This window comes from Scyliorhinus canicula, chromosome 3, assembly GCF_902713615.1.
Source record: "Scyliorhinus canicula chromosome 3, sScyCan1.1, whole genome shotgun sequence".
Lineage (NCBI taxonomy): Eukaryota > Metazoa > Chordata > Chondrichthyes > Carcharhiniformes > Scyliorhinidae > Scyliorhinus > Scyliorhinus canicula.
In genome coordinates, this window is record NC_052148.1 from 58,140,209 (window position 1) to 58,168,199 (window position 27,991).

Sequence of the window (27,991 nt, forward strand, 5' to 3'; positions counted from 1 at the left end):
TAAACCTGGCGGTCTTTCAAAGCTTAACCTGTCGAGAACAATGTTAATTTGGTACAACTGCGAGCTCCATTTCCTTTGACGTTAATTATTTCTCTCGAGTAATGCATTTTCTGAGGGAATTACAGCTGACGTGAAATAAAAAGGAGTGTGCTTCTTCTCGGACGTCATTCTTTTTGAAAATGCTTGTGTTCGAAGACACAATTGTACACCAGTCAGTCCGCTCGACTTGTCAGTTCAATAATGTGGAAGGCTTTTTTTTTGTGTCCGATCAGAGGCTTCCTGTCATCAGACGACACAGAAACTTTCAAAGCAGTAGCTTTGACAACTTTTATGCACGCACATTTTTTGTTTTTAACTAATAATCTGTAAGATAGTTCATTTACAGGCTGTCTGGTATATTCTTTTAAGATGCATTTCTCATGTTTTAAACTGCAATAACTCCTTAAAAGGGATTATTTTCAAGCACACACAAGATGGGAGCGGCGGGGGTGCAGGTGGTAAAATCACGCGGGAGTTCCAAAGCGGCTTTTACACTGGCGGGATTTCCCCGTTTGTTTGTCCGCACCCCCCACCAATGACAGAATGGGATTCCTGACTTTGAAGGTCGGATTCTCCATTTACATATATTTTTCTATGCATATCAGATGTTTATTTTTGATAGCAGCCCCCCCCCCCCCACCCCCTGCCCCCATGCGTTAGACTGTCCATTCATGCTGATGTGAATCATGACGTGCACCTGGTGAACAGAACCTGGGGAAGAGGGTCATGCCTGGCGTCTTATGGCACTGCGTAGTGCCAGGGTAGTTCTGAGGGTGGTGGTGGTGCGGGGCTCCATGGAGTGTTTTTTAAATTTAAACATTTTTTAAATTGGGGCATCTTTTTTAAAGGGCACCCCGATCTTTCAACAACCTATGTTGCTGGGTCCGCCCTGCCGGCATGATGTCGTGGGACCCCCTTCTTCCATTTTTCTCAACGTGTTTAGAAATACAACGGGCAAAGCTGGCAGGCTGCCCTCTGCTTTTCCTGCCCGAGACAACACTTTTGGGTGGGGGGGGGGGGGGGGGGGGGGGGATTGGAAAATCCTGCCCAAGGTGGAACCGAAGCTTCCTGTTTATGCTGCTAATAGAATAGACTTTACTGCATGCAGAACATAGGATGGTGGATAGTAGCTTCCATTCATTAGCTTTTATGCCAGTCGGTGCCTGTCAGCTGAGAACAAACAAAATTAGTGGGGAGGTTACTGGAATTTACCATCAGGCAGAGCGACTCAGCACTTTGGAAATATGAGCTGATCAACATGAATTTCTAAAAGATAAGTCAGCTCCACTTCATCTATTTGAACGTTTTGAGTGTCATGGTGGATTGGGAAATGTCTATGAATTTTGCCCACATGCACCTTCAGAAGGTGTTTGAGCAGGCTCTGTACAAGAGATTTTTTTTAGAAGATGTTTGATAAGGCTTTGTACAAGAGATTTTTTTTAATAGACGCGAAAGCACAGTAAATGGAAGGTAGTCTTTTGAGGTGGCTTGGTAATTAGTTGAGATAGGAGACAGAGGGTGGGATCTACCCGTTGTGTTATGTCTGAAAAGCAGCGTGGTGCAACGCAACCGGTAGATGCCGGGAGATCCCACATTCTGGGCTATACCCGGCTCACCGTGCCTCGCGTATGTAAAATCGTGCCCAGAGTGTCATTAGATAGCGGTGGAGAACGTACCAAAAGAGTCGGCGGGAAACTCCCAGCAAAGCCCGCCACAAATGACATTTCAAAACTTTTCTGTTAGCTTATGCCCTTAATTCTTTTTTTGGGACTTGGGGGGTTTCTCACTGGTCCAGCCCAACTTAGAAATTTTTTCAGCAGTGGGGAACTAAACACTGGCTCCTCAGCGATGGGGATGCCATTTTGAAAGGGTGCCCCAATCTCAAAGTGAGCTTGAGTACCCCTCCCCAACTTTAGAGCCCTGACCTTTGGTAGTGCCACCCTGGCACCCAGGCAGCATCCCTGACACTCCAGATATGCCATGGTGCCAGGGTACTGCCCTGTCCCCGACCACCAGGTGGGCTCCAATGGCGTCAGAGACTCCCAAAGTGGCCATCGCACCTGGTCTCTACTGATGGAGACCAGTACTAATTGGTGCTCGGGTGAGGCCTTGCTGGTGAGGCTGGTGACTCCTGGGAGCTAGGCGACTGCGGCCTCAAACAGGCTGCGCACATTTAAATGAGCCGAATGGCTTAAGTATGATTACCTGGATCATGCTAGGCACTGCAGATCCGTGTTGTTTAGCGCACGGCGCAAAGCCCAATTTGGGCCTCTCCCACGATGCTCCCGGTGCAACGGGATCGGCGCTAGGTGCAGCTTGGTGACAAAATCGTGCCCAAAGTCATAGAGAAATAGGGTTGGATAGAGCGATGACACTAAAATAGGTGGGATAGTAAGTTGCAATGTGGAAATAAGAAATTTATAAATGGATATTAATAGGTTAGGTGGCCAAAATTTAGCAGCTGGAGTGTAACGTGGATAAGTGTGAGGTTATCCATTTTGGTTGGAAAGATGGAAAAGCAACTTATTGTCTTAAGTGGAGAGAAATTTCAGAGTGCTTTAGTGCAGCGGGATCTGGATACCCTTGTGCATAAATCTCAGAAAACTAGTATGGTACAGTAGGTAATAAGAGAGACAGATGGAATTTTGGCATTTAGGTAGGGAAGTGTTGCTGCAACTGTACAAGGCATTGGTGAGACCGCACCTGGAGTACTGAGTACAGTCCTGGCCCCTTTATTTGAGGAGGGGGCAGTTGCTTTAGAGGCAGTTCACTGAATTGATCCAGAAATAAGGGGTTTGTCTTAGGAAGAGATATTGAACAGTTTAGGCCTATACTCTCTTAGATTTAAAAGAATGCAAGGAGATCTATTTGAGGTATATAAGAAGATGAAGGATATTGACAAACTAGATGCAATGCGGATGTTTCCTCTTGTGGGGCAATCTAGAACCAGAGGTCATAGTTTTAGGATAAGAGGTAGCAGATTTAAAATGGAGATGAGGAGAATTCACAGGCGCGATTCTCCGCTCCCCATGCCGGGTGGGAGAATCGTGGGAGGGCCGGGCGCGATTCTCCCACCTCCCGCTCGGAGAATCGCCGGTCGCCTTTTTTCACGGCGACTGGCTATTCTCCGGCGCCGAGCGGCCTGACGTTCCCGACCGGTTCACGCCGGCGGCAACCACACCTGGTCGCTGCTGTCGTGAACATGGCGCCAAAGGTTCATTTCTGGCTTGTGGGGGGCGGAGAGGGGAGTGAGCACCACGGCCGTGCTCAGGAGAGGACTGGCCCGGGATTGGTGCCCACCGATCTCCGGGCCGGCGTCACCAAGGGACGCACTCTTTCCCCTCCGCCGCCCCGCAAGATCAAGCCGCCACGTCTCGCGGGGCAGCGGAGGGGAAGACGGCAACCGCGCATGCGTGGGTTGAAGCCGGCCAACCTGCGCATGCACGGCTGACGTCACTTAGGCGCCGCCGTCGTGCCATGCTCGGCGGCCGAGTTTCTCACAACGCCGCTGCTAGTCCCCTGGGGGTGGTGGTGGGGGGGGGGTGAATAGTGTGCGAGGATCCGTCACCGACGCTGTCATGAAACTCGGCCAAGTTCACGACGGCCTTCCCGATGCCGCGCGGGAGCGGAGAATTCCGCCCCACATCTCTCAAAGTATATTTCACTCATGAATCTGTGGAATTCTCAATCCCAGAGTGCTCTGGATGATGGGACATAGAGTAAATTTAAGGAGGCGACAGACAGATTTGTAATGGGTTGAAAGGTTATGGAGAATGGGCAGAAAAGTGGAGTTGAGGCTGAGAGATCAGCCGTGATCGTATTGAATGGCGTAGCAGGCTCGATGGGCTGAATTGCCTACTTCTGTTGCTAGTTGAGGTGGCACAATGGTTTGCACTGCTGCCTCAGCGCCAGGGACCTCGGTTAAATTCCGGCATTTTGGTGACTCCGTGTGGAGTTTGCATGTTCTCCCCGCGTCTACGTGGGTTTCCTCCAGGCGCTCCGGTTTCCTCCCACAGTCCAAAGGTGTGCAGGTTAGGTGGATTGACCATGCTAAATTGCCCCTTAGTGTCCAATGGTTAGGTGGGGTTAGGTGGTTACAGGGATAGGGTGGAGGAGTGGACCTAGGTTGGGTGCGTCAGCGGATCGGTGTGACTCAGTGGGCCGAATGGCATCTTTCTGAACGGTAGGGATTCTACGACTTTAATTCTTATTTTCTTATGGTTGTCGGGCTGGAAGAGGTTACAAAAGCAGGGACAGTGGCGTGCAGAGGTCTGGTGATGTCCGGGGCAAATCTTGATTGTATGCCCCAAAGCCCCACGTAAATATTTCATTAAATATCACCAAAAAAACCTATAAAAAACGTAGTTGCACCCGTTCTAGAGCTATTCACTGACCTCTTTATCTTTGTCACCTCTAAGGTATAGGACGGTTGTCTGAGGTTAAATTGCGCTGTAAGAGTATTCTAGGGATATTGTTCTCTTCTTCAGTCATTTTGCTTTGCAGCGATGGGTGAGATGTTATGTCTCGAAAGTTGTGCTTCCCTCCTCTGCAACCCCCATGGAGAAGGATAAGAGCAGCAACGTCATGGAAATACTGTTATGACCCATAACAGTAACTGGGGCAGCAGGGTAGCATGGTGGTTAGCATAAATGCTTCACAGCTCCAGGGTCCCAGGTTCGATTCCCGGCTGGGTCACTGTCTGTGTGGAGTCTGCACGTCCTCCCCCTGTGTGCGTGGGTTTCCTCCGGGTGCTCCGGTTTCCTCCCACAGTCCAAAGATGTGCGGGTTAGGTGGATTGGCCATGCTAAATTGCCCGTAGTGTCCTAATAAAAGTAAGGTTAAGGGGGGGGTTGTTGGGTTACGGATATAGGGTGGATACGTGGGTTTGAGTAGGGTGATCATGGCTCGGCACAACATTGAGGGCCGAAGGGCCTGTTCTGTGCTGTGGGAGGAAACCGGAGCACCCGGAAGAAACCCACGCACACACGGGGAGGACGTGCAGACTCCATACAGACAGTGACCCAGCCGGGAATCGAACCTGGGACCCTGGAGCTGTGAAGCATTTATGCTAACCACCATGCTACCGTGCTGCCCCTGTCTCTGAGAATCTCCCATTTATAGGACCCTGGGCTTTAAGTATAAAGGGTAAGAGGGCAAAAGTTAAGAGGCCATGATGAATCTTTATAAAATACTGGTTCTGTCCCAAATGGGTGCCCCTGGCCCAAATGTCAAATTCTGGGCACGACAGTTTAGTAAGTTGACAACTATAGAGAGGGTGCAGAGAAGAGTTTAAAAATGGATCAAAAGATAAAGATAAAAAATAAATAAAACTCACCCATGGTGGCATTGATTGCCGTCGATTTGGGAGAATTTGCGCCCTTTTTGTTCACGCTCCAGCCGCCGAGTGGAAAACCGCCTCTTCACCAGCGGCAACCGCGGTGCGCAGGCGCGCTCCGGTCGACCGCGGTGTGCAGGCGCGCTCCGGCCGTCCGCGGTGCGCAGGCGCGCTCCGTTCTCTTCACGCTGCTGCCCCCATCCAATGGATGCCCGGGGCCAGCGCACCGTCGCCCCCCCCTCTGCACGCCACTGAGCAGGGAGGAGCAAAGCTATGAAGGGATTTCAACACAAAGATGAGAATATGAATGAGAAGGTATTTGTGACTATTAACCAATGTAAGTCAATGAGGACAGTGACCTTGGATAGATGTAACTTGGTGCAGGATAAAACTGCCCCAAGTAAACCATTTTAAAAAGAATACAACTTACGATGGTCTTTAAATCACAGTGGTTTCTGATTCTGCCTTTTATTGAGAACGTATACCAAGAACACAAGAATATTGTATTTATTTTGCTTAGTGTTGAACTCTCTTGCTGAAAACTTCTATGGTGGGCAAAAACGATACACGGTACCTGATTTCTCCAATAATAGACCATCATGTACTTGTCAGTGAGGCCATCTAAATCCTTCCCAAACTACTTGCCTGCAACAGGCAATTACAGGAATTGAGATTACCGTGTTTGTGTCTTTTATGTCAGTGACTTTATCAAATGAAAATCAGGTCCAATTGTTTGCTGATCATTGAAATTGAAATGTGGAGAATTCTGATGACAATCTATTGCTGCAATCTCTGAGCTTGGAGCCTTGTGGATGATTTTTATAATACTTCATCTTTGTGGTCAAAATTTCTCATACAGACCATACTATGCCCTGCATTACAGACCTATTATACTAAACTGCTTAATGCATGCAGATATGCTAGTTTTTTTGAACTATTATAACACGTTTACAGGTTCATATTTTATTGAGAATATGATTTTATAAGTTTAAAAACAAAACAAAACTACAGGTGCTGAAAATCTGGTGCGAGAAAAAACAGAAAAAGATGGAAACATAATTGTCAGTCAGTCAACAGCATTGGACAGAATGGACATGTTGGGGGCGATTCTCCGAGCCGCGCGCCAGGACGGAAAATCGCCGCAACCGCGCCACGACGCCCTGACGCTGGCGCCATTTGCGCCGGTGCGTTTGATGCGCTGCGGGCCGCTGAAATCGGGGGGGGGGCGCCGATTCTCCGATTCTCCGGTCCGGATGGGTGGAGCGGCCGCGCGGATACAACAAAGTCCCGCCGGAGCCGTTCACCCCTGCTTGCTGCTGGCGGGAACTCTGCACGAAGAGTCGGGGCGGGGAAAAGTGATCCCTCACCGGGGCGGGCCTCCGATGGGGTATGGCCCGCGATCAGGGCCCACCAATCGGCGGGCCGGCCTCTCTTTTCCCCCCCCCCCCCTCCCTGGGCCTACTTTCTTGCGCGGCCGACGCCATGTTGAGTCGGGGCTGGCGCGTTGAAATGTCCCATGCACAGGTTGGCGCGGCGCCATTTGGTGCTGGGAAAGGAGGCTGCAGTGGCATGAACTGCTCCATTGCCGTAGAATGGGTCATCCCCGTGCCCATTTCGCGCCGTCGTGAAGCGCGACGGTGTTCACAACAACGCAAATACTTGGGCTCCATTTTGGAGAATCGCTCCTGTAATGTTCCAGGTTGGGTCCTTCCTCAACTGAAAAATAACGAATAGACAAGTTTAGTAACTGAATCAATAAAAGTAGGGGAAATTGAAAACCAATATCCCCGACCCTGAAGCACTGAATATAGGAGAAGAGGTGAGAGAAGACAACGTTGATGTCAAGGCAGTGCTTGATCTGGTTTAGTACCAAGACTCCCTCGAAAAGCTGATTTATTGGGAATCAAAAAGAATAGCTGACAATGGCTGAAATTATAATTTTTGGACGTGAATAATTGCAAGAGCATTGTTCCTTTCAGCCTCTTGAGCCTGCCTACCATTCAGTCAGATCATGGCTGATCTCTACCTCAGCTCCATTTATCTGTCTTTGTGTCGCTCTCCTTGATAGCCTTATCCAATAAAGATTTCAGTCTGGAAATTGTCAAATGTCCCAGCATCCGCAGCCTTTTGAGGAAAGAGAGTTGCAGATTTCCACTACCCAATATGTGAAAAATGCTTCCTCCTTTCACCCTGAAATGACTCGGCTCTAATTATAAAATTACGTTTTCTTGTTGTGGATTCTCCAACACAGGAACAGTTACTCTGTTTCGTCTGGATCAACTCCCTGAATCATCTTTAACACTTTGATTTGATTGCTCCTCGACCGTCTAAACTCCAGGAAATAGAAACCGTGGGATGAATTATCCTTCCCGGGACACCGAACGGAACGTGATGCTCCGACCCCTTGATGGCGGCGGGATCGTGGTTTGCGTCCGCGCAGCGGTGGGAGGATGTGAACAAATGCAAATGACCCATTTGCATTCATTTGAATGGCCTGGCACCCTAATCTCCGGCCCTCCATAATTCTCCGGTCCCCTGGGCTGGGTATCACATAGCGGGGATTACTTCAGGTTTCAGCAAATGTGAGCCTGACGTGGTGGTCCTCGTGGTGGGTCATGGGGTAACTAACCCCTTAAGGGAATGACCCCCAAAGTCCATCTGAGGGCTACCCCCCCCACACACACAATGGACCCATCTGCCCCCCCCCCCCTGCCCTCAAACCAGGGACCCCTCTAACTGAAGGAAACTGCTCACCGAGATCCCCTAACTAAAGGGACTCCCCCTCAGGGACCCCTGACCAAAGCCCCCCCAGAAAAGAGACCCCTGTCTGGAAGCTGTTTGGATCGCCACAGTACCCCTTTGGAGAGTAAGGTACCTCTTTGCTAATGGTCTCGGGACACCTTTGGGAGAGGAACAGCACCCTTTGGGGTAGGTAAGACACCCTTTAGGAGATGACAGACACACATTGGGATTGTTAAAAGTAAGCATGATTGTAAAATGTGCAAAACCCATTGTTACTGTCAAAGAAGTCAACCTGCCAAAGAACTGTCGAGGAATACTAGATGAGTTGGCATGGAAGGGTCAGGGCAAAGGGTGATGGGTGTGGGGCATGGGTTGGTATGAGTTGGCACTAAGTGCATGACCATCTCCAACAAGGGAGAATCTAAACATTGCTCTTTGACATTCAATGACATTACCACTGCTGAATCCTTTTACTATCAATATCCTGGGGGTTACAATAGACTAAGAACTGACTGGACTAGCCATATAAATTCTGTGGCCACAAGAGCAGACTAGAGGCTGGGAATGCTGCAGAGTGTAACTCGCCTCTTGATTTCCAAAGCCTGTCCACCATCTACAAGTTACAAGTCAGGAGTGCAATGGAATACTCTCCACTTGCCTGGATGAGTGCAGCTCCAAAAACACTCTAGAAGCTTGAGAGGTCCCCGCTAACGTGGGGGAAGGGGTGGTGGGAGTGTCGAAGAATGGTGATGGTGGGGAAGGAGAGAAACGGGGATGGCGGTGGTCAATGGGGAGGGGGTGAATGGGGGAAGGGAAGGAGGGAAATGGGTGGGAAGGAGGGCAACGGGATTGGGGGTCGTCAATGGGGGAGGGGATGAATGGGGGGGGGAATTGGTGGTGTGAAGGGGGTGAGCTAGCAGACACAACCTTGTTCTATGAGAAGTGGGTGAGGATGAGGGCCTCCCTGGCCCTCTGGGCATGCCGGATCCATGCCATCGCCTATCCTCCATCCTCCAGCTGCTGTTGCAGGTTCTCCCTGGGTTCTTCCTCCAGCCCCTTCTGGCCTTTTACTTCTAAGATCAGGACAAACCTCTTCACTCAAAGAGTTGTGAATCTTTGGAATTATCTATCCAAGAGAATTGTAGATGCTCAGCCAGTGAGTAACTTCAAGATGGAGATTGATAGTTTTATTTGATAGCGAGGGAATTGAGGGATTTTCTTTGAAAAGGGAAGGTGTAACTGAGGTACAAGCTTTTTGTGAGGGCCACGAAGAGTCCAACACGTGTTTGTGAGTGTTTGATAAATATACGAGGGAGAAAAGAATAGAATGATAATTTATCTGGTCAGGTGGGAGGAGGCTGGATGTGTAGAACAAACACCGGCAGAGATAGGTCTGTTGGGCAATTGACCCGTTTCTGTGCTGTTATTTCTGCGCTGTTACTGATTCCTACAATTGAGCTAGTTTTTCGTGAATTTGTAATCTTTGCTGATTGGAAAATAATCCAGGGAAAATTTGCGATTTGTTTAATAAAATTGATTTGTTTTATGGAAGCAGTTTATCACTGGCAGGTTCAAAATTGAGTGTCCATGGAGTCCGAGGGCCCTTTAAAGCAGATTTCTAAATGGGCCTGCTTCAAGAAATTGAGACAAAGATGAGTTATTTTGAAGAGCGTCTCTGTATTTGAAAAAAAAAAGTTTAAATTTTCCAGAAAAAAGATGGATAATTATGGATTGAGAATCTCGAGTCCTGACAATTATCTGCCCTTTCACTTCAACAAAGGTCACCCAGTACTGTACAAATATTATCTGGTGCCTATTGTTTCTCATTGGTTCGCTTGACACCCCCACCCCCCCCCACCCCCCCAACCCACTCCACCAAGCATCATCTTTGAGGACGACACTGCCTGTGAATCACATGAGTAAGATCTGTATTCCTTGTGTGAGGCAGTGAACTGCAGAAGGAATGCAGATGGGTGAAATTCAACTTGGGCAAGGAAAATAAGCCAGCTTGTATTAAAAGCAACCATCTGCTCCTGCCAGTTTTACTGCCCCTGCCGAGACTGGCCGCTTACCACTGGATATTTTTATACAAGAGGAAGTTTCTGACTGTCGGTACCGTTTTCATTAAATAATTCTCGCCCTGCTTTGAAAGATGGCTTCCATTTTATTAGATTATTTCTCCTTGATCCAAGAAACAGGACTGAATAAAGAACAAAGCTAGGGCGGAGAAGCATATCAGGCGGGATTCTGTGATCCTGAGGCTAAGTGTTAACGACATCGGAAACGCCGTCACTCCAGCTGCTGATCCTGGCGTGAACTGAGCACTGCGGGGTCCACACATGCGCAGTGGCACCAGCGGCAGCGCGCACACGCGCAGTGGCTCCCTTCTCTGCGCCGGCCCTGACGCAACATGGCGCACGGTTACAGGGGCCGGCGAGGAAGAAAGGAGGCCCCCAGCCAGAGAGGCCGGCCTGCCAATCGGTGGGCCCCGATCGCGGGACAGGCCACCTCGGAGGCCCCCCCCCCTCCCATCCCCCCACAGGCCGCCCCGGACCCTTCCACGCTGAGGTCGCGCCGGTTGAGAGCAGGTTAGAACGTCGCCGGCGGGACTCTGGTTTTTTGCGACGTCTGCTCGGCCCAACCCGGACCAAGAATCAGGGGGGGGGGGGGCGCGTAGAGTGGCCCCCGACCGGCGCCACGCCGGCACCAGCCCGGCGGCGTGCCGCGATTCGCGCCGGTCACGGGGATTCTCCGGCCCAGCCCCGGGCTGAGAGAATCCTGCCCATCCTGTTTTTGGGCAATTAGTACAGACTGTTCCTATGTAGGAAGGAGTTTGCAAACAAGATTGTCGATTGAAAAGGAGCGTTAGTTTACCTCAGTAGAAGAAAATCTATTACAATTAATCCAGTCATTTTGAGTGTAATTGTAGTGATAGTTAACACTGTAAATAAAGGTGGGACTTGTATGCACTTTTTTAAAAAAAGCCTTTGCTTCAACAGTGTCAATGAAGGTATGGAGTTATGGGTATACACCAGCATTACATTTCTGGTTAGCTCAAATGGAGCCCAGAACATATTTCTTCAAAATCAAGTGTATTAAAATAAACACTGTGCCAGTCTTGAACTGGGGGATTGGACAAACAGCGTCTGTATTTAAATAGAAAATGTGCTGTTCTTTTGGAATGCTGAAAGAGCCTTGAATCAACCTTTACTTTGTGATTGCGGCAATGACCTCCCTGAACCTGAAGCTAATGAGTGATATACAGTGTAAACGAATAATGCAGTAACACACTGTTGGCCAGATTTGTTTAGCAATTGTGTAACACTCAAACACAGCAATAAGGCACACAATGTGCAGCTGAACTTATTAAATGTAGAATAATTGTAGGAAGACTTGATATTTAAGTTTGTAATAAATGTCATGACTTGGTCCCATTTTGAATAAGGCCTCTACTTTGGAGAGAGAGTAGTAGATTTTATTAGCAGGAACTGAATCAAAGCAAATACCTGTGCCAACTGCTAATCTCTATATCACTGGAAGTGTGCATGCAGAAGATGTCCTCCAAGATGTGAACTTTATATTGAAACATAAAGAAAATGACTTTATTTCTTCATAAGCTAGGCCTCTCTTGATATACACTAATTGTATCAGTTTAGGCGAAGATCTTTCACGACAACAACAAGCTTTTTTTCCTCCAATTTTTCCACTTTGCTTTCTGTCTCCTTTCTAATTTGAAAGAGGTTACTAATACGGGGAAGGTTTTATGGATGTCTGGTATGTTGCTGAAGTGACATGTGAGACTAAACTGTGGCTCCCTGGATTTTCCCCTTGGAGATGGAATACAGGAGCTGGGGCAGTTTGTGTGCCAGAGACCCACCTCCAGTGACCCACTACTTTGGATTTTCACAGGGGCGAGCCCTTATTTGATATAGAGACTCTTTCATTTCCGATTAAAGCTGGAGGGGCCAGGTATGGCGGCGGGATTCAGATACCCAAGGTGGCCATTATCAAGGTTGTTAGTTGTCCTGTGCTAGAGAACTTGTCCCCAAGTCTGCCACTGCACCACAGGTAAAAGAGGTGATACAGGGAAGCCAGAGGTCTGGCACCCATGAGGGAGAGGAGAGAAGTCCTCTTCCTGGAGGGTGGTAGAAGCAGGTCACCTCATTGTGCAGAAGGGACACCGCTGTGTTCAAGCCTCATCTCTTTACTGCCTCCAGTTCCTGTACCTCTCCTACCTCCAGATCTTCCTCCAATGAGGTGTTCCTATCCAGGGCCTCAATGTTCACAACCTCTTAGGTGGGCGATGTTATGGAGACCACCAAAATGACCGTGATGCAGGACTGTATTGCAGGATAGTAGCTGGCACCAGACTGGGCAGCATAGACAAGCTGGGCCAAAGGGCCCATTTCCATGCAGTAAACATCTATGACTATGACAGACCTAGTGCCCTCTGAGCCTGCGTGTGATGTGTTGTCCAGCCTCGGTGAAGAGATGTTAATGTTGGAATCATGCTACAATGTAGCCCATACTTTAAGTTTGTATTTGAACTGCCACAAATTGGGGAAAGATTAGGGAATTATTCCAAGTATATAAAAAAAAAGGAAGGAAATGGGAGTCTGGATACACTCTGGTCTTGTGGATAAATCTGGATGAAGGAAGAGACTGGCTGCAGATGCATCCTTTCCTCAATATCTGCACAGTGACAAGACTGGGTAATGCAACAGTGTGCACCACCTGTGAGATGCTGCAGAGTTCCACATTGACCGGGGATATCTATCACCAACTGTCCAGAGAGTCACTATCACCTTCGGCACTGGTTCCCGTGTATCTTTGCCTCTGCCTGTAGATGCCGTGCTCAGAGAAGTGCCTCCGTCTTCTTGTCCTTCATCCCCTTCCTGACGCCTGGCGCTCTGACATTCCTGTGCTGGCTGGTACTCCGCATCTCGAGTAGCCTCGATTTTTGAGGATGCGGCGCCCATTTCCAGCTGCACCTTTCCAGGTGCTCAGTTGGATTTGATTTTTTGATTTGATTTGATTTATTGTCACGTGTACAGTGAAAAGTTTTTTCTGCGGCCGAGGGAACGTACACAGTATGTACATAGTAGACAAAAGACTAATCAACAGAGAACATTGACAAATGGTACATCGACAAACGGTGATTGGTTACAGCAAATACATGAGCAAGGGCAGCATAGGGCATCGTGAATAGTGTTCTTACAGGGAACAGATCAGTCCGAGGGGGAGTCATTGAGGAGTCTTGTAGCTGTGGGGAAGAAGCTGTTCCTATGTCTGGATGTGCGGGTCTTCAGACTTCTGTACCTTCTGCCTGATGGATAGGTCTGGAAGAGGGCAATGCCTGGGTCCAGACAGCCAAGCCCGCTTCTCCGATTACCACGCAACGGTAGGTGGTTGATGACCCCCCCCCCCCCCCGCCCTGTACTGTGAAAAGTTCTTAATGCTGTCTCCTCCCTGACCTGTGATTGCTGCAGCAGCTTACTTCAAATTAAGCCCTTTAAACTTTGAAAAACGTTTTACTTACCTTTTTAAACACTTCCCACCTCCAGGACTTGCCTCTTACATGGTCCCAGGTAGTTGGTGTGACACAGGCAGCTACTAAACTTCAGCCCCCTCCGCACCCCACCCCACCCCAAGAAATTAGTAAACTTGCCTTTATTTGCTGTGTTAACAGTTGCCGGCCAGTTCTGAGGGCTGTCTTGGGAATGTCAAGGAGATCAGAAATAGAGGAGCCCATTTTTTTTAATAAACTGGCCGACCTCTGTTCCAGCCTGATTTGGCCTCGGGTAATCTGTCCCCTGGAGTGCAAAAGCAAGGGATGTGTGATAATCTACAAATCACTGGTTAGTCCTCCGAATACTGTGTCCAATTTTGCGTATCACACTTCAGAAAGGAGGTATGGTCCTTGAATGTTTGCAAATAAGTTTTACTATAATTGCACCAAGAATAGGGAATTCAGCCATGTGGATAGGTTGGAAAAGTTGGCTTTTTTTTCGCTCTCTCCTGTTTCTAACAGAGCTGAGTCTAATTGTAGTTCTTCCACCCCTGAACAAGGATCAAAATGTCTCACTTTATGCTGCTCAGCATCACACTGCAGAGTGCATTCGGATTAGAATTGTTTGATCTGACTGTAACCAAACTCAAAATCCCCTTTTTGCCAAAATGCTTGGAGGAAAAGACGACAGACATAGACTGATTAAATTTATTTATGAATGCTATTACTGGAATGTTTACCCATCAAATGTTGATCAGTAGGATCCACGTTGACTGGTAAAAGACATTTTATGCTGTAAATTATGACTTTTGATGGGAATGTATAATGATGTGGCCCTGTGCCAATTGAAGGGAGAATAGCTAAGCTGCTTAAAATGTTGAATCAAGAATAGCAATGTTATTTGATATGTCAGACCGTTAACTGATTTTAAAACTTATGAGTAAGAAGTGCTTTAATAGCATGTTTGAGCAAAATGTCAAATCACCAATTTAAGCTTTGAATGAAAGCATATGCAACTAGATACGCAGAATAGAAAATAGAAAATTAAAACAGAAGTGACGTTACCAGCAATGCTTCGTTTTACAGCTTGAATGCATAAAAGATTAGCAGGAGGTTGCCAACTAGAATCTGCAGATGGAAGGTTGTACATGAGGGCAGCAGTAAAGCTGCCACACTATCCTAGAATGTCGTAGGTAAGGAATTTAATGGACCCTGGACACATTTTGAGGCAGCAAAGTGGACGACAGCTGTAATGAAAGGCATTTCTCCGCTGCGTCATGAGGACCTTCAGGAAGGCTAAAACAGAACCTCAGCGACAGTCACATGATATAAGATCTAGATAACAACATCAGAAATTAGAGCAGACTATTAAGCTCTTCATACCTATTGGTCATCCAATAAGATCGTGGTTCATCTTCCAGCTCATAGAAACATAGAAAATAAAAACAAGAGGAGGCCACTTAGCCTGTCGAGCCTGCTCCACCATTCATTATGATCATGACTGATCACCAAGTTCACTAATCCCGCCTCCCCCACCCCCCTCATATCCCTTGATTTATTTAGCCCAAAGAGCTATTATCTAATTCCTTCTTGATATCCTAATTCCTTCTTGAAATTAAGTTCAACTCTCCTTCACTAATTCCCCCAGTACCTTGTAATCAATTGTCACACCCCTGTCTTTGCTGGGATAGAAAATTGCAAAGGTTCACAAGCCTTTGAGTGTTGAAATCTCTCCTCATCTCAGACGTAAATGGCTGGCCCCTTCTTCTGAGTCTGTGTTCTAGATTCCCCAGCCAGCTGAAATAACTTCACAGGATCTACACTGTCAATCCCCTTAAGACTTCACCTTTCATTCTTCTAAACTCCAGGGAATGTAAGTCTATTCTACTCGACTATCCCCTGATCACTGGGACCAATTGAGTGAACCTGTTTTGGTTCCAGGGCAAGTATGCCATTCCTTAAAGGAGATGAAAGCTGCACACAGTACTCCAGGTGTGGCTCACCATTGCCCTGTGCAATTGTAGTAAGAATAGTAAATAAGCCTCCACACATCATAATCATATACAATCATGCAGCACAGAAGGAGGCCATGTTGCCCATCATCCCTTTGCTGGCTCTTTGAGAGACCGATTGAATTCATCCCATTCCCCTGCTCTTTCCCAAAAACCCTGGATATTTTCCCTTCAAGTATTTGTCCAATTCTCTTTCAAAGTGTGATTTGGACAAGTTGAGTGAGTAGGGCAGATGCAGTACAATTTGGATAAATGTGAGGTTATCTACTTTGATAGTGAAAACGACAAGGCAGGCAATTATCTGAATGATCATAAATTAAGAGAGGGGAATCTGCAACAAGACCTGGGTGTCCTCGTACACCAGTCAGTGAAGGCAAGCATGCAGGTTCAGCAGGCAGTAAAGAAAGCAAATCTCATAGAAACCTATAAAATGCTAACAGTACTGGGCAGGTTATGGAGTAGACCATTTAGGACAGAGATGAGAATAAATTTCTTCACCTAGAGAGTGGTGAGCTTGTGAAATTCGTTACCACAGGAAGTAGTTGAGGCCAAAACATTGTATATTTTCAAGAAGCAGTTAGATAGAGCACTTGGGGCAAAGCGGATCAAAGGAGATGGGGGAAAATGGGACTAGGCTATTGAGATGGATTATCAGCCATGATCATAATGAATGGCGGAGCAGGCCCGAAGGGCCAAATAGCCGCCTCCTTCTATTTTCAGTTTTTATGAAAGTTACTGTTGAATTCACCTCCTTCACCCTTTTACATTTGTGTATTTAAGACTGGTGGGAACCCTGCGTTGCCTCTCTCCAAAAGGCCCGATGCAAATACCAGGTAATCGGGCACAACCCTGAGAGCATCGGGCCTTCCACTTGATTAAGGCTTCAGACAATCAGGGCAGCACGGTGATCACGGCGCCGAGGTCCCAAGTTCGATCCCGGCTCTGGGTCACGGTGCAGGTGGAGTTTGCACATTCTCCCGTGTTTGTGTGGGTTTCGCCCCCACAACCCAAAGATGTGCAGGGTAGGTGGATTGGCCATGCTAAATTGCCCTTTAATTGGAAAAACTGAATTGGGCACTCTAAATTTAAAAAAAGGCTTCAGACAGTCAGAAATCCACCTTGTGAGACCAGCAACTCTGCATAACTGGCTGTGTCATTGGGTGCGGTGGCCACTGCCAGAATTACACTCAGGCCTGCAGGAACGATTGGCCATGGATCCCCACCCCCCTCCACTTCACGGACGTAGAGTGCTCCTGAACTAGGGTGGCCATGGTCGACCACAGAGAAACCCAGCAGGGTTGGCGGAATTCTCCCATCAACCCAGTACTCGCTGACCCACAATGGCTCCCGCTTCGTCAAGCAACATCTTGATTTAAAATTTCTCATCCTTGTTTCTTAATCCCTCCAGGGCCTTACACCTCCCATCCCTTTAATCTCCTCCAGCCTCACAAACCACCCAGATGCCTACACCTCTCTAACTCTGGCCAGGATTCTCCATTTGGGAGACTAAGGGCGCGATTTAATGGAGGGAAAAATCGAGTCCCACTTTGGACACGTTTAGCAGGATGTTTCCCGACGCATGTGGCGCCGAGAACAACCCCGCTAGGAAGCGGGACTCTGCTTCTTTATCGGAACTTGGCGAGGAATGCCCCACCGAGGCTGCACCTAAACTCATATTTCCTGAACTAACGAGCTCACCTCTCGACCCCACCTGTGGCCTCCAGACCACCCCCCCCCCCTCCCCCACGATGTTCAACTTACTAACTAGGGCAGGGGTGGGCAAACTACGGCCCGCGGGCCGCATGCGGCCCGCCAAAGGTATTTCTGCGGCCCACCAAGTCATTTAAAAAAAAAAAAAAAATTAAAAAAAAAAAAAATTATTTAAAAAAAAAAAAATTTTTTTTTTAAGGTTAATGGGGGGGGGGGGGGGGCTGTTGGGTTACTTACTGGTATAGGGTGGATACATTGACTTGAGTAGGGTGATCATTGCTCGGCACAACATCGAGGGCCGAAGGGCCTGTTCTGTGCTGTACTGTTCTATGTTCTATATGAGGTGCCCAGAATCATAACCGGGTGAAGTAATTATTTTACTTAATATACTATGCGGCCCTTTGTGAATTGTGAATTTCTGAATGTGGCCCTTGCATGGAAAAGTTTGCCCACCCCTGAACTAGGGAGTCCTCGAGCACCCCCCGCACCTCACCTCATAAGGGCAGGGTACTCCCAGACCCGATTCCCACCACGGGCAAGGTATTTGGCACCCGGATGGCACTGCCAAGTGCCCGGGTGGCTCTGCCAGGGTGCCAGCTGGGTGGCATCAGAGATGCCACACTACCCAGAGCCCAACCACCGGGGGCCAGCGATCGTGTGGGAGAGCCCCCCTCCCAAGTGCCGTTATGCTTGGTCCATGTTTGTGGATACCAGTGCTAAATGGTGCCACAGCAGGGTCTCCGTGGCGAAGCCGTTCGCTCCCCCACGACCCTCTTGAATATGCAAATCTGGATCCTGCCTGAGTCGGGCACGACGAGGCCAATCGATTGGATCCCAAGGTTTCGAGCCTGGACTGAATAGAGTGCGATTTGTGCTTCCTTTGGGGGTGCTATCCGTTCCGTGACTTAGGACATACGAATGGGCCAACACAAATTGAAAGCAAATTCCCAGCCCAGCGGGTGGCGTAACCGCTCGGGCTGGAATTTGCGTTGAAGAGCCTGACAAGCTGGAGCTGCTTTTAAGCACTCCATTCACCACACTCTCATTGCAGCCACAGAGATGGCTCAGAGAAGACTTGTCCCCGATTTCGGAGTCTAAAATGGATCCACAGCTCGATGCCATTGAGCAAAGGAGGGACACCCTCTTCCCCAGGGTGGGCTGCAGACTCAAGACCTCCCTCCTGAACAGCACCTGGGAGGAGGTGGCAGAGGCAGTCAGTGCTGCCAGCATCACCAGGAGGAGACAGCTCGTGATCCTGAGTGGTGGGTGTCACTGCTCTGAGAGGGGCAGTGTGTCAGGGAACGTTTCAAAGGCCACGGTACAGGTGTCCTTTGATTGGGGTGCTTAACCCCTACTCCCTCTGCAGTGTGGCTCTGTTTCTGAGGAGTGCCAACACCTGTTGGGCCACTGATTGAGTCTGGCCACTCCCATCCCCTTGATGATTCAGCTGGGATATGAGGGTTTCCAGAGGGGCGGCCTGGGTGGTCTCCCACATCACCAGAGGCTCTCTGAACATTCACCGGCACAGTGAGCAGCTAACAGCCAGGACTGTAAGTAGAACCAAAGAGGTGCATTTAGATTACATACTGCAGCAATGGCAGTCTGAGCCAGGCCACCCCGATCCCGAGGGAGACAACTGTAGTAATCGACGGAAGGCAGGAGTTCCGTCACCACACCAATATTTATTTACAATAATGATATTACAGTAGCAGCTCCAAACAGTGCTGCTAGCAGTCCAGTCAACTTAAGACTGGCTCACAAAGCCTACACAGGTGCTTATATGGGACCCCTCAATGAGGGTGCTCTTCCTTAATGCAAAAGGTACCGGCCTGGCCTTTGATTGGGGTGCTTAACCCCTACTCCCTCTGCAGTGTGGCTCTGTTTCTGAGGAGTGCCAACACCTGTTGGGCCACTGATTGAGTCTGGCCACTCCCATCCCCTTGATGATTCAGCTGGGATATGAGGGTTTCCAGAGGGGCGGCCTGGGTGGTCTCCCACATCACCAGAGGCTCTCTGAACATTCACCGGCACAGTGAGCAGCTAACAGCCAGGACTGTAAGTAGAACCAAAGAGGTGCATTTAGATTACATACTGCAGCAATGGCAGTCTGAGCCAGGCCACCCTGATCCCGAGGGAGACAACTGTAGTAATCGACGGAAGGCAGGAGTTCCGTCACCACACCAATATTTATTTACAATAATGATATTACAGTAGCAGCTCCAAACAGTGCTGCTAGCAGTCCAGTCAACTTAAGACTGGCTCACAAAGCCTACACAGGTGCTTATATGGGACCCCTCAATGAGGGTGCTCTTCCTTAATCTAAAAGGTACCGGCCTGGCCTTACAAAATTTCGGAAGGGCTTCTGGTTGCTTTGGCGCTTATGATTTCCCCCAAACCTTCCTGGAAGACCTCAGGGTATTTTTGGAGTACTCCACTCAACTGCCCGCTTCCACTCTGGAAAATATTCATCCAATCTAATTTTAGGTCTTTCAGCCAGTTCTGTCCAATTAAGCTCGATCCGGAGCCCTCTACTATCGTCAACGGTAATCTGAGCAATTGTTTCTCATATTCCACGGGTACATGAGTCGTGCCTAGAACTTCCAGGGGTTCCCCCGTGTAGGTTTTAAGTTTTGTCGATGTTTTTGTTAGGGTTAGTGGCTGGAGTCCATCTTTGATTTTTCTAAATGCTGCCACTCCCATTACTGATACGGCCGCACCCGTGTCTATTTCCATTATTGTCGGCCGCCCGTTCACCCGTGGGGTAATCTTAATGGGTTCTGCTTTCTTCATCGCAATATTATATAATTGTTCCCCTTCGGAGGAGGATGGGGCGTCTAGGTTGTGTACTTCCCTGCGTCCCCACCTGCTATTCCTCTTTTGCCACCACCTTCTAGGGTTTCTGTCGCTGTTACCCCACTCTGTCTGGTGCCAGAAACGGTCCTTCTCTGTTGGGAGAGCCTCAGCCGGTACTTCCCTCTGTCTCCAGTTAGTCCTGGCAGACTTCGGGGCAGTTCTGGGGTTTTCCTTTTTCCCTCTATTCCTCAGGCTTTTCCTGAGAGTGGCTATCTGGTAGCAGGACCCGTTGTGGTAGTCCCTCTCACAGGTATCTACCTCCATTGGCGTGCCCTGTAGTTCCTGCGCCCCACTTGCTGCCTTTTCTGGGGACAGTGCGAGCTGTAACGCCTGCCTGCAGTCTAGCTCCGTTTCCGCCAACAGGCGTTTCTGTATTGTGAGGTTGTTTATGCCACACATTAACCGGTCCCGAAGCATTTCATTTAGCGTTGGGCCGAACTCACATTTTTCTGCCAGCCTTCTCAGGCGAGTCAAGAAATTTGTGACTGACTCCCTGTCTTCCCGCTTCGCTGTGTAGAATCTGTACCTACACAAAATGAGGGGTGGTTTTGGGTCGTAGTGCTCTTTCACCAATTCCGTTAATTCTTGGAAAGTTTTCGTGTCCGGCGCATCGGGATAAGTTAGACTACGTATAATGGCGAAAGCTGAGGGTCCGCACGCCGACAGCAGGATAACCCGTCTTCTTTCGTCCGTCAGTATATCATTGGCCCAGAAAAAGTAACATTCTGTCCACATACTGGGACCAGTCCTCAATAGCCGGGTCGAATGCCTCTAACCTCCCAAAAAACGGCATTTTACAAATGGCAAGGCTTACCCTCCGAGTGCGGCAGCCAGTCTCCGCAAAGTTCTTAGTTTACCTCGTCGCCACTGTAGTAATCCACGGGAGGCAGGAGCTCCGTCACCACACCAATATTTATTTACAATAATGATATTACAGTAGCAGCTCCAAACAGTGCTGCTAGCAGTCCAGTCAACTTAAGACTGGCTCACAAAGCCTACACAGGTGATTATATGGGCCCCCTCAATGAGCTATCATTGAGGGAGCTCATACTCCAATTGGCCAACCAATAAAGCTAGTTGGAGTTAATTACAACAACCCAAGTCCATGGATTTGGGACCAAGTTATTCCCCGCTACTGCCCCCGACCTGGGCAGCCACCCTCCAGCAAGCCTGACAATTTTTGAGAGTTTTTTGAGGGGTTTTTTAGCAAACTTTTCCTTTGTCAGAATTGCTTTTTCACATGTGACATGGAAGCCACCCCACATTTCCAGCACCATATTAGTGTTTTGTTGCTGATATCATCTCTTGTCAAATAGTAACATACTGGCTCTGTATCGAATTTTTGCAGCTTCTTTAATTATGTTTTTCAGTCAAAAAGGAAGGGAATGTTTGTTGTTTAGTTGTGATTCTGCTTGTATTGGCTTTAATCCAATCTGGATGAGCAGATGCTATGGATATTCACTTCACAGATCGCTTTCCTATTGGAGGGTGAGGAAGGAGTGTGTAAAAGGCCACTTAGTAATTTCAGTGTCAGATTATATTTTTTGTGAAACATTGCGCTCTGAGTTGTACAAGTTCATGATCTATCGATATGCTATCTTTTCTGAATTACAGATGGTTGTCCTTTTTAGTGAAGTAATTTTTTAAAAATCGAAATTCTCTAGTTCCATTCCTGAGACGTGAGCATTTAACCCCGATGCAGCAGCAATTGGTTAGTGCTGCATTATTAGAGGAGCTACCTTTCAGATGAGCTGTTAAATCGAGGTCCAACCTGGTTTCTGAAGTTGAAGTAAAAGGACACTATTTGAACCAGTGTCCTGGTCAAAATGTATCCCTCAGCAGCGTCACTACAACAGATTATCTGGCTATCTTTGCTATGCTCAGACTCGTTGCTGCATTTCCCAACATTGTAACCGTGATTTCACTCCATTGACTATGTGTGCTTTGGGATGTTCTGAGCTCATTAAAGGTGTTATATAAATGCACTTTTTAAAAACACCGGGGAGATTTACCTACCGCCTTGCGCCCGTTGTGGATCTGGGCGCGGCGGTTAAATAGTGGGAAAGGCCAAAATCGAGATTCGCACTTAGTTTGCCACCTAGCCAGCCCGCTTCCCATGGCTAGTTCCGGATCACGCTCAAATATGGCATATCATTAACCCTCAATTTGTATATATTTCAATTTCATTAACGAGATTTAAGTTGAATGCAACAGCCTCCCGCGAATTAACTGGCTACCAACGAGAAATCACGTGGACGGTGTTTAGTATTCCTTTTTTAAAACTTGAAGCTGGCGCAATGGATGCTGAGGTGAACTGAGGAGGTGAGAAGCCATTGCCATTTTCGGACATGAAGCTCAAGAACTGCTGCCCTACTCGTCTGGGGGTGGGGGTGGGAGCTGAAGCCTTGCAGGTCGGGGGTCGTCCTAGGGCTGGTGGGAGCAGAGGGTAACGGGGGTGGGGATGCGGGCAGGCCCGCTGTGAAAATTAACATGACAGAGGCTTCACGTGCATCAGGTGTAACATGTTTTAATAGTGAACATTGGACATTTCCATTTCCCCTAGTTACACAAAGGTAACCCCCACCCCGCCCTAAATCTTCCTTCATAGCCTAGTGCTACATCCAGGATGCACATCAGAGGTGGAGGTAGCCTGCTGATTTTCACCCCCTGTGGCTTTTGATGTCCATGGCGGACGCCATCTGGAGGACCTCGGCCGACTTACTGGTGTCGCTGGCTTTGCTGTGCCAACCGGTTCTGCCCTTGAGGTGGCCAGTGTCGGGAGGGGGGATTTGGAAGAACTAGAGACTGCCGTCGCCTCCTTGCTGGCAGGCCCCAGCTTGGACTCCAGTGCTTCCTCATCCCTAATGGTGCCCGTGCGGTCCTGGAGGACTCCATAGGACGGAGGAGCAGCTGGAGTGAGCTCCAAGAGGTCTTTGAGTCATCTCGCTGCCAGCACTGGAGGCTTCCCATTGTCTTCACTGTGGTTTCGACGCCCTCAGCAGTGGTCCTCAGTGACTGGGCCATGCTCTGCACTGTTTCAGCAATGTCCACCTGTGTCTGGGATGTGATGTCGAGGCCCTTAGCCACAGTCGTCACAGATTGAGCATTGATTTGGACACCACCATTCAAGAAGCGAACGTCGTGCTCCAGGTTTTCCACTATGGTCACCACCCTTAGCAGTGTTGGCCTCGGTGCCACGAATTGTCGGCATCGTTTCATGCGCCTGTAACTTTTGGAACTTCTCCAAGTCTCCAACTTGCTGGAATGTTGCTGACCTCCCCATCTGAATCTCACGGCCGTGTCCTGGCATTTGCATCAGCTCTGGGATAACCTTGTCGAGAGGCTCAGATCTGACTGGGATCCATCAGACCCCTGACAGCTGACTCCCTTGGATGTTCCTTCCTCCACCTGATGTGCGTCAGAAGCTGTGTGGTGCTCATCTGATTCTGCCCAGAAGCCTGTCCACTAATTTCGCCCACCGAGGTGGATGTCTCTGCGTTGGTGGAAGCTGGGGGTGATAGCTGTGTTGCCTCGATGGTGGTCTCCTTGGATGCTGTAAGACAATGGACATGTGGTCAGTGAGAGGGAAGGATCATTTTGCCTGACATGAACAATGCACTTCAGACAGGTCGTTTGGGTGAAGGGGCAGTGGATCCTCACCTCTGCGGCGGAGGCCAACCTCGTTGTTGGTGACGGCTCTCTCCTTGAACCACCCCACAATCTCCATTGCCCATTCCTCATAGGGGGTGAGGACCTGGATGTCTGGTACTCCCCCGCTTTCCAGCTTATTATGGGCTATCTTCTCTTGCAGGGACAAAGAGAGGGCTTTGTGAGCTGCGTGCTGGATGGATTAGGGAGTCTACATCAGGTGGCATTTTTGGGCACCACACATGGACATGAAGGAGTTGTGCTGGTGGGTGCCAGTGGGTTATGATAAACAAGCGCAAAGATCGGATCTGGCGAGCGTGTGAGCCAGTGATTTGTGCTGGGGTGGGGGAGGGGTGGGGGGGTCTGGGAATTTGAGGGGTGGCAGGCGGAACTGATGGCAGGAGAGAGGTGGTAACTTACCCTTGTAGCTCAGTGGAAGTAGTTTTTCTTCCTATATTGGATGGCGGTCCTCCTTGTTACGTTGCCCACCCTGACAGCCGCTGCCACTGCCTCCCAGGCGGTGATCCTGCTGCTAATCCTCCGACTCATATCAACACTGTCTAGAAGCCTGGCCAGGTTGGCATCCCCAAAGCGAGGAGCAGGTCTGCGCACTTCCATGCTTGTGTGTTGACTGCAGTGAGTGGTGAGGAAAGCGCTTAAAAGCAGCCCCCCGCCTTGTTAATGCTGAGGCGCGAATCAGGCGAATTCAGATGACGAGATGTCCAGTAATGACGAGAATTATTGGGGCCTCATTTTCAGCAGAGTGCTGTTAAATATTGGCCGCAATCTCACCAACACAGCCATTGAGAAACACCCTAACAATTGTACCCAAAATGGCACTCAGAAATTTTCCATTAAACCCCGCCAATCTTTTTTTCCTTTCATTCTTCAAAAGTTACTAGATTTGTGAGAAGCTTTTGCAAGACCTACATTCCAATAGCAAACATTCAAGCCTTGGACCAACAGTTTCTCCTGAAGTACAATTATTAGTCTCAAAAATATAACTTGACATTTAGAGTTGCATTTATAGATTCCTATTGCCTGTGCTTCTGGTTAAAATTCTAGTTTTCAGACATCAGTTCAAACATGCTTCATACATTTTATTTTGCCCCAGTTTACATCTAGTTTACATAATAGTAATTTCACCAAGAAAAGCAACTGATTTGGGAAAGAAATCAAATTGTCAGTTTATAAATGACAAGAAAACTGTATTATTCATGTCAAAAGGCGTAACTTTATTTTTTTTTGTTCTGCTTGCAGCTTTGCACACCTATAAATTGACGATCATGGGGGATATGAAAACCCCAGATTTCGATGACCTGCTTGCTGCTTTTGACATCCCAGATATGCAGGTCGACCCAAAAGCAGCAATTGAATCTGCGCATGATGAAAATGAAGGGCAACTGAAACAGAGCATTCCCGTGGATGAGGATGCTCAGGTCCCCTCAGCACCTGATGGGGTAGTGAGTGTGATTGTAAAGAACATCCGAACTCTTGATTCATGTGAGACTGCGGCCACAACGGCTGAAACCTCAGCTCTAGATAAAGAAAATCATCACTCTTCGGGCAACGGCTTACACAATGGCTTCCTCAGCGTGACGACCCTCGATGGGTATTCTAAAGATTCGGACAGTAAGTCAGTCAGATGCGAAGGCCAACCAGGGACCGAAGCTAAACTAGATTTTTCACGAGCCGAGACCATCGATGGCCCTGGTACTGGACTCAAAGATTCTGCATTTAACCAGTTCAGCCCCATTTCTAGCGCAGAGGAGTTTGAGGATGATGATAAAATCGAGGTAGATGACCCTCCACATGTCAAAGAGGCGAGCCAACCAGTTTTTCAAGCAAACGTACATCCAGGTCCGGCTGCAGAGCGAGAATGTGAGAAGACAAGGAAGCCGGGAGGGGAGAATGCGGTCAAGCAGGAAGTGTCAACCCCAGATGCTGAAGAAAAGGGTAAGATATTGAAAAGCAACAGAGAGAGTGAAAGCCCCAGTGTTAATTCAGAGATGCTTGAGACATTTAAAGTCCGAAATGTGGATGAGAAATTGTCTGACGAGGATACTGAAAAGAGTTTTAAAAATTCCTCTGAAACGCAGCTTGATAACAGAGTCCTCGATGGCAAAAGTGGTGAGAAAACCGGAGTGAATGTTACTTGTTCTTCAAATCTTAGGGCTAAGTCCTCCTCCAAGCTTTCCTCGTGCATTGCAGCAATTGCCGCTTTGAATGCTAAAAAGGCTGCAGCAGATACCAATAAGGAACCTCAGTCTGTCTCTAGGGGGCCTTCTCCGGTTTTAAAAGAATCTAGAGAAAGCCCCAGAGTCACTGAACAATCTCCAGAGGGCCCTCAGAGCCCAATGGAAGTGGTGAAGAAAGTCGCCATCAAACAGCCCGATAGTCCCAGGAGCGTGTCAAGTGAAAGTAGCATGAAAGGGTCCCCTTCCTCTCCTGCAAGCTCACCGCCTGCAATCCCCAAGGTCCGCATCAAGACCATCAAAACGTCATCTGGTGAAATTACCAGAACAGTGACCAGAATCATGCCAGATGTTGAGCAAGAGCTTGGTAGAAGAGGACCAGAACAGGCAAACTCCTTGGTTGTCTCATCACTTTTGTTGTCTCCACCTGCTGAGTCTGCTGTGTCTTCACCTCCTACGACACCAATGCAATCGGCGCTTGTTACAGCTTCTAATACAGTAATGTCTCCTGAAATTGCTCAGAAACAGGTTACAATTAAACCTGTTGCCACTGCTTTCCTTCCAGTGTCTGCTGTGAAGACGGCAGGATCGCAGGTGATCAATCTGAAGTTTGCGAACAACACTACAGTCAAAGCCACCGTCATTTCTGCTGCCTCAGTTCAGAGTGCCAGCAGTGCCATCCTGAAGGCTGCCAATGCTATGCAGCAGCAAACGGTGGTGGTGCCAGCATCTAGCCTTGCAAATGCCAAACTCGTGCCAAAGACTGTCCACCTCGCTAACCTTAACCTTCTGCCTCAAACTGCCCAAGCAACTTCTGAACTCCGTCAGGTGCTTTCCAAAGTGCAACAGCCCATAAAGCAGGCACTGATCACTGCTGCTTCCACCCAGCCTGCTAAAAAGGTGTCTCGAGTTCACGTGGTGGCCCATTCCCAGAATGCGGTGGTTGAGACGTTTAACAAGGTGCTGAGCAGTGTAAATCCGGTCCCTATCTACACGCCTAACCTTAATCCTCCAACTAATGCTAACATCACCATACCACTTCGTGGGTACAAGTGCTTAGAATGTGGTGACTCCTTTGCTTTGGAGAAGAGTTTGGCCCAGCATTATGACCGGAGGAGCGTGCGGATTGAAGTCACGTGCAACCACTGTGCAAAGAACTTGGTCTTCTTCAACAAGTGCAGCCTTCTTTCTCATGCCCGTGGGCACAAAGACAAGGGTGTGGTAATGCAATGCTCCCACCTGATTATGAAACCAATTCCTGCAGACCAGATGATCATTCCCAGTTCCAGTAATACTGTTTCCTCCACCACTATATCCACAACCGTCTCGACGACTGCAGGTGGCACTGCAGTTGCTGTTGTAAAAGCTGTTGCGGGCATACCCAGTGCAGTGATCGCTGCACCCGCCAATGCGCCCATTCTCCCAGCAATGCCCCTCGATGAGGATCCGTCAAAGCTCTCCCGCCATGGCATGAAGTGTTTGGAGTGCAGTGAGACGTTTCTGGATGAGATTTTGCTCGCCACACATTTCCAACATGCTGCAGAAGCAGGAGGACAGGTAAATCCAGTTGTGCCAAGTGGGTCGATAATTGTTCTATAATTGTCTTTAGTCAAATGTTCTCCGTTAGTAGCACAGTAATGGACTGTCTGGTCACCTAAATATACCTGGACAATGAATAATGCTCTTCCTGAACACACACTTAATTAGGTCTGCAGTCAACAATAACAACTTGCATTTATATTTATACCTTTTAATGTAATAAAAATGTCCCATCATGCTTCTCAGGAGCATAATCAGATATAAATTGACACCGAGCAAGGAAAGGAGATACTGGGGCAGGTGACCAAAAAACTGGGTTAAAGAGTTGGGCTTTAAGGTGTGTCTTAAATAAGGAGAGAGAAAGAGAGGTGGAGAGATTTAGAGAAGGAATTCTAGAGTTTGTGGCCTG

General features: G+C 48.4%; 1 protein-coding gene across 6 annotated transcripts in view; it reads left to right on the plus strand.

The window, feature by feature from the left end:
* Nucleotides 1-27,991, plus strand: part of znf532 (zinc finger protein 532) — a 212,832-nt gene that overhangs the window by 93,548 nt on the left and 91,293 nt on the right. For 5 of the 6 annotated variants that reach the window (XM_038790596.1, XM_038790597.1, XM_038790599.1 and 2 more), the window contains one exon: nt 25,109-27,600. In XM_038790596.1, coding sequence (XP_038646524.1) covers nt 25,135-27,600 — 2,466 coding nt within the window. In that variant the 5' untranslated portion in view covers nt 25,109-25,134. Of the gene's footprint in view, nt 1-25,108; nt 27,601-27,991 lie in introns of those variants that run through there. The other variant, XM_038790600.1, reaches the window with a different exon arrangement.